The sequence below is a fragment of the Thermobia domestica genome, chromosome 5 (genome assembly GCF_964235325.1).
Source record: "Thermobia domestica chromosome 5, izTheDome1.hap1.1, whole genome shotgun sequence".
NCBI classification, from domain to species: Eukaryota; Metazoa; Arthropoda; class Insecta; order Zygentoma; family Lepismatidae; genus Thermobia; species Thermobia domestica.
In genome coordinates, this window is record NC_137458.1 from 168334521 (window position 1) to 168340249 (window position 5729).

Genomic DNA, 5729 nt, shown 5'->3' on the forward strand with positions numbered 1-5729 from the left:
TTTTATTCTTCATATTTCTGCGTAGCATTTAATCATGAGTGAATCACACCAGCGTCTTTTAGGGCAAAGATCTGCATACAGAGGCCAGTTAACAAGAATAAACACTTTTGTTCAGGCCTTTGATCCAAATGAAGGCAATATAGAAGAAATACGTGCACGCTTAAAACATCTAAATAACGTCTGGTCAAAGTTGCAGGAGGTGCAAGATACTATTGAAATTGATCAAATCGAACCCGAAGCGGAAGCAGTAAACGCTCGTGCAGAAATTGAAAATGTGTATTTTTCTTTAGAGGCTCAAATGCAAGCGCTTGTTTTAAAACATGGAAATAAAGAATCAGCTGTTAATAATAGCACTAGCAGTAGCGCACAAGTTAAATTACCGGTCATACAGTTGCCTGCATTTGACGGAAACTGTAAACATTGGTTATCATATAAGGACACCTTTACATCTCTTATTCACGAGAATAAAGACATTTCCACAGTACAGAAGTTTCAGTACCTCCGAACTTCTCTTAAGGGCGAAGCGTTAAACCTAATTGAAAATTTACCAATTACCGAAACAAATTATTCAGTAGCATGGCAATTACTCGTTGACAGGTATTCAAATAAAAAGCTAATTGCTTCTTCTTACATTCACGAAATACTACAAATCAAGCCAGTGTATAAAGAAAATGTAAGTGAACTTCGCGCTTTTATAAATACAGCTACTAGCAATATAAATGCGCTACAAGCACTTGAGCCAAACGTAAACCTCACAGACGTAATTTTGACCCAACACTTTGTATCAAAATTAGACGCAACTACTAGAAAGTCATGGGAGCTTCAAAATACGAATTCTAATTTTCCTGCTTTATCAGAATTCTTTTCGTTTCTCGAGAAACGTTGTCAGGTGCTTGAGAACATGAGAACTAGTATTGATGGTGTGAAGCAGGGTAGTAGCGTACAAAACAAGCAAGCAAAAAGTAATCAGTCATCAAAGACTTATTTATCAACATTTTCAAATGCATGTGAATTTTGTAATAGCCAGCATCCCTTATATTCTTGTTCGTCTTTTGTGAATGCGGGACACAGCCAAAAATTAGAGTGCATTCGTAAAAATAAATTATGCATGAATTGTTTGAAAAGTAATCATTTTTTGAAGAATTGTAAATCGAGAGGTTGTAAAAAGTGTTCCAAAAAGCACAATACATTATTGCATATAGACGTAACAAAGGAGAAATCAGTGCGGTTTCCAAGTGTAAACAGTGCTGCGGTGCAAGAGCGTAGTAACAACTCAGATTCCAGTGAAAATTTAGGGCAAGTGTCATATTGTGCATTAAAGGCTAGGCCCAACGCAAGAGTGTTGTTATCTACTGCAATAGTAAAAGTAAGGGATAATAAGGGAAATTTGGTTCCTTGTCGCGCGCTTCTAGACAGTGCTAGTCAGACCAATTTCGTAACAGAGAATTTGGTGCAACAATTGAACATCAAACGGTATAGACAGTATACTCCAATTCAAGGTATAAATCAAGCGATATCTAATACAAAGTACTCTGTAGATATTAGTGTCCATTCATGTGTTAACACATTTTCATTGAATATAAGTTGTTCAGTTCTCCCTCACATTACAAGTAAACTACCGGAAGAAAGAATTAATTATGACGATTGGAACATTCCCAAGGACACTGTTCTAGCAGATCCTACTTTTAATACGCCTGGCGACATAGATATTCTTTTAGGTGCGGAAGTATTCTACATAATTATGAAGTCAGGGCACAAAACACGGCCAGGTGATTTTCCAGTGCTTCAGGAGACAGAATTGGGATGGATCGTGGCAGGACGCATTCCTCAAGAACGTAACCCCCATATTCCATTAACAACATGTTTTGTGAAGACAAACATAGATCTACAGCAACAACTTCAAAAATTCTGGGAACTAGAAGAAATTACTGTTACACCTAGATCAAGCGAAGAGCTTGCATGTGAGCGACATTTCGTTCAGAATACAACAAGAGATCATACAGGGCGTTTCACTGTACGATTGCCTTTGCTTGAAGACCGTACAGTTTTAGGCGATTCTTATCAGCAGGCATTGGTTAGATTAAAGCAATTGGAGAGAAGATTCGATCAACACCCGAACTTTGAAGCTAAATATACGGAATTCATGCAAGAATATGAAAATCTTGGTCACATGGTAAGGATAGATGAGAGTAAAAAGGAGGACGTCAGCGTTACATACTATTTGCCTCATCATGCAGTTTTTAAGCCCACAAGCTCTACAACAAAGCTCCGTGTAGTGTTTGATGCTTCAGCAAAATCTGACAGCGGAAAAAGCCTCAATGACATTCTCTTAGTTGGTCCTACAATACAGCAAGATTTATTTTCTATCATTTTGCGCTTCAGAACTCATTCGGTAGTATTCACTGCAGATATCGCTAAGATGTATCGCATGGTCACTGTTCATCCAGAAGACACGCCATTACAACGTATATTGTGGAGAAGATCTAGAAATGATCCGATTCAAGTTTTTGAGTTGAAAACACTAACGTATGGTACGGTATGTGCTTCATTTGTGGCCACAAGATGCCTACAGCAATTAGCAGACGAAGAAGAGTATAATTACCCTGTAGCAGCAGAAATATTACGTCGAGATTTCTATATTGATGATGTTTGTAGTGGCATGAGCGACATACAGCAAGCTTTAGAGGTCCAGAAGCAATTGATAGAGTTACTGGGAAAGGGAGGTTTTATACTTAGGAAATGGAGTTCGAATGATCCAAGGTTATTGGAATCCATCTCGCCAGAGCTTCGAGAAGTGCAGCGTCCAATCCAGTTCCATGAGGGCCAAGGCGTCAAGGCATTAGGATTGTCATGGCATCCAGACAAGGATATATTTCTCGTTGAAAGCAAGACGTCAACAATGAAGGTTCAAGAGTGCATTACTAAACGCCAGGTTGCTTCAATCATTGCCTCTATATTCGATCCATTAGGAATAATTTCACCAGTTGTCATTTCATACAAAATATTTTTGCAAGAATTGTGGCGGCAAAAGGTTCAATGGGACGACAGTATACCAATGGAATTAGCAAAGAAATGGATTAAATTATACAAGCAACTTCCATTAATCAATCAGATAAAATTCGACAGATATGTACTCGTTGAAGGAAACATAGAGGAGATTCAGATCCATGGTTTTTCAGATGCTTCTCAAAGAGCATATGGAGCTTGCATTTATATGCGATCGATCAATCAACAAGGAAAAATATCAGTTAAGTTATTATGTGCTAAATCACGTGTGGCCCCAGTCAAGAAAATCACTCTCCCACGTCTGGAGTTATGCGCAGCAGTTGTTTTGGCAAAGTTAGTTCACAAGATTTTACCAATTTTAAAATTGAACATAAGTAGCGTCCATTTATGGACCGACTCCCAAATCGTGTTGGCATGGCTAGCTTCTCCGTGCAACAAATGGAAACCTTTCGTGGCCAACAGAGTAGCTCAAATTCAAGACTTAACTGACGTTAGCTGTTGGAAACATGTAACCTCTTCAGACAACCCTGGAGATTTGATTTCAAGAGGAATAGATGCAGTTTCCATAAAGGACAATTCATTATGGTGGCACGGTCCACAATGGCTTTCTAGTTTAGAATCTAATTGGTCAGTCACAAGTAAGGATTCACTGCAACCAGATCAAGTTCCAGAGAGTAAGGGAACCATAACATTGACAGTCACTTTAGACAATTGGTGCAATGAAACCATAACAAGATTCTCAAAATTGTCAAGGTTAGTTAGGACAATAGCATATTGTAGACGTTTTGTTCATAACATCAGACACAAGCAAAACAAACTAACAAAAGGTCTTTCAGTGCAAGAACTCCATACTGCGCTCCATGTTTGCATCAAATGGACACAAGAAATTGGATTTCACAGCGAATTACAGCATCTTCGTGATGGAAACATTGTTCCACCAAGAAGTAAACTGAACAATTTACATCCATTTTTAGATAGTGAAGGCATGATCCGAGTTGGAGGAAGATTGGAGAATAGTCAACTTCCGTTTGACGCCAAACATCAAATAGTTCTGCCTTCAAACCAACACTTGACAAAACTTATAGTGGAAGCAGAACACTTAAGATTACTTCATGCTGGACCCCAATTATTAATATCATCACTACGCCAGAAATATTGGATCATCAGGTGCAAACAGGTAGTAAAACAAGTGATCCATCATTGCTTCACGTGTTTCAAGTTAAAAGCCAGTGGTTCAAAACAACTTATGGGACAGTTGCCAGCAGCTCGTGTGCAGCAAGCCAGACCATTCCTAAACGTAGGCGTGGACTACGCTGGAGCGTTTTACATAAAATCAGGAGCAGTTAGAAATAGATCTGTACGTAAGGCATATGTTGCGTTATTTGTTTGTTTATCCACCAAGGCAATACATCTGGAATTGGTAACAGATCTTAGTGCGCAGTCATTCATAGCAGCTTTACGCAGATTCATAGCCAGACGAGGAAGATGTCTCAATATATACAGCGACAATGGCACAAATTTCGTTGGAGCCAACAACGAATTGAAAGAATTGTATCAGCTGTTTTCATCAGATCCTTTTAGTTCTCAAGTTCATGATTTTACATCGACCGAAGGAATTCAGTGGCACTTCATACCACCAAATTCGCCGCATTTTGGAGGACTATGGGAAGCCGGTATAAAATCAATGAAATACCATCTAGTTCGTATTACAAAGGGTGCAGTGTTAACATATGAAGTGTTTGCAACATTACTGACACAGATTGAGGCCTGTCTCAACTCTCGACCACTTACAGTGCTATCAAGTGAACCTAACGACATCAGTGTTCTCACCCCTGGACATTTTTTAATTGGAGAAGCACTTACAGCTTTACCAGAGCCTAACCTCACCGATCTACCACACAACCGCTTATCTCGTTGGCAGAAGATGCAACAACTAAAACAACACATTTGGAAGAGATGGTCCCGAGATTATTTACATGGTCTTCAACAACGCTCTAAGACAACTTCACCGCAACACAATCTCAAGGTCGGAGATGTAGTTTTGCTGATTGAAGACAACGTTCCTGCATTGCAGTGGAAATTGGGTATCATTGAAAAAGTGTTCCCAGGAAAGGATTTCTTAGTTCGTGTAGTGACGGTTCGTACTACAACTGGAACATATAAACGTTCCATCAACAAACTAGTTGCATTACCATATAACAAGGATTAGAATTGAGATTTGAGTAATCTAAAAATAAGTACAGTTCTTCAAGTTTTGTGTTTGTTTCGTTTTTTATGTGTATCATTTTGTTTTATTTGGTCAGACCTTAGCTGACCAACAGGGGGGAGTATGTTTGGGATTATTTGTGTATTTAACAGTGTGTGTGCCTTTAGCTGGCAACAGTGTTCAAGTTGCTTAACGCTTTTCTATTGTTTAAGTGTGAGTGGGGAGGCAGCAAGAACATACAGTTTTGGTGGACCATATATCATGGTCGAACATCATATAACATAACATAAACAATAAGCCATCGCAATCACAATCATTTACAACTAAAGACCTTGTGAACATGTTTATTCTCGTGTATATGTTTTGTCTGCAAATTGAAGTTGTAATCATTAAATACAGTGAATTTATATTTGGTTGCATTCATGTGGTGTACGAATCAAGCCTTACAGTCCACTAGTATGAATATTGTTTTTAACATTGTTATTGTACTTTAGTGAAGTTACAAATATATACATTC

The 5729-nt window shown here is 38.5% G+C and overlaps 1 protein-coding gene across 1 annotated transcript; it reads left to right on the forward strand.

Moving 5' to 3' along the window:
• The first annotated feature begins 298 nt into the window (after nucleotides 1-298).
• On the forward strand, nucleotides 299-5215 carry LOC145685308 (uncharacterized). The gene is made up of 2 exons (XM_081757681.1): nucleotides 299-962; nucleotides 1203-5215. The coding sequence occupies exons 1-2, from the start codon at nucleotides 299-301 to the stop codon at nucleotides 5213-5215; spliced, it is 4677 nt and encodes a 1558-aa protein (XP_081613807.1).
• The last annotated feature ends 514 nt before the right edge of the window (nucleotides 5216-5729 follow it).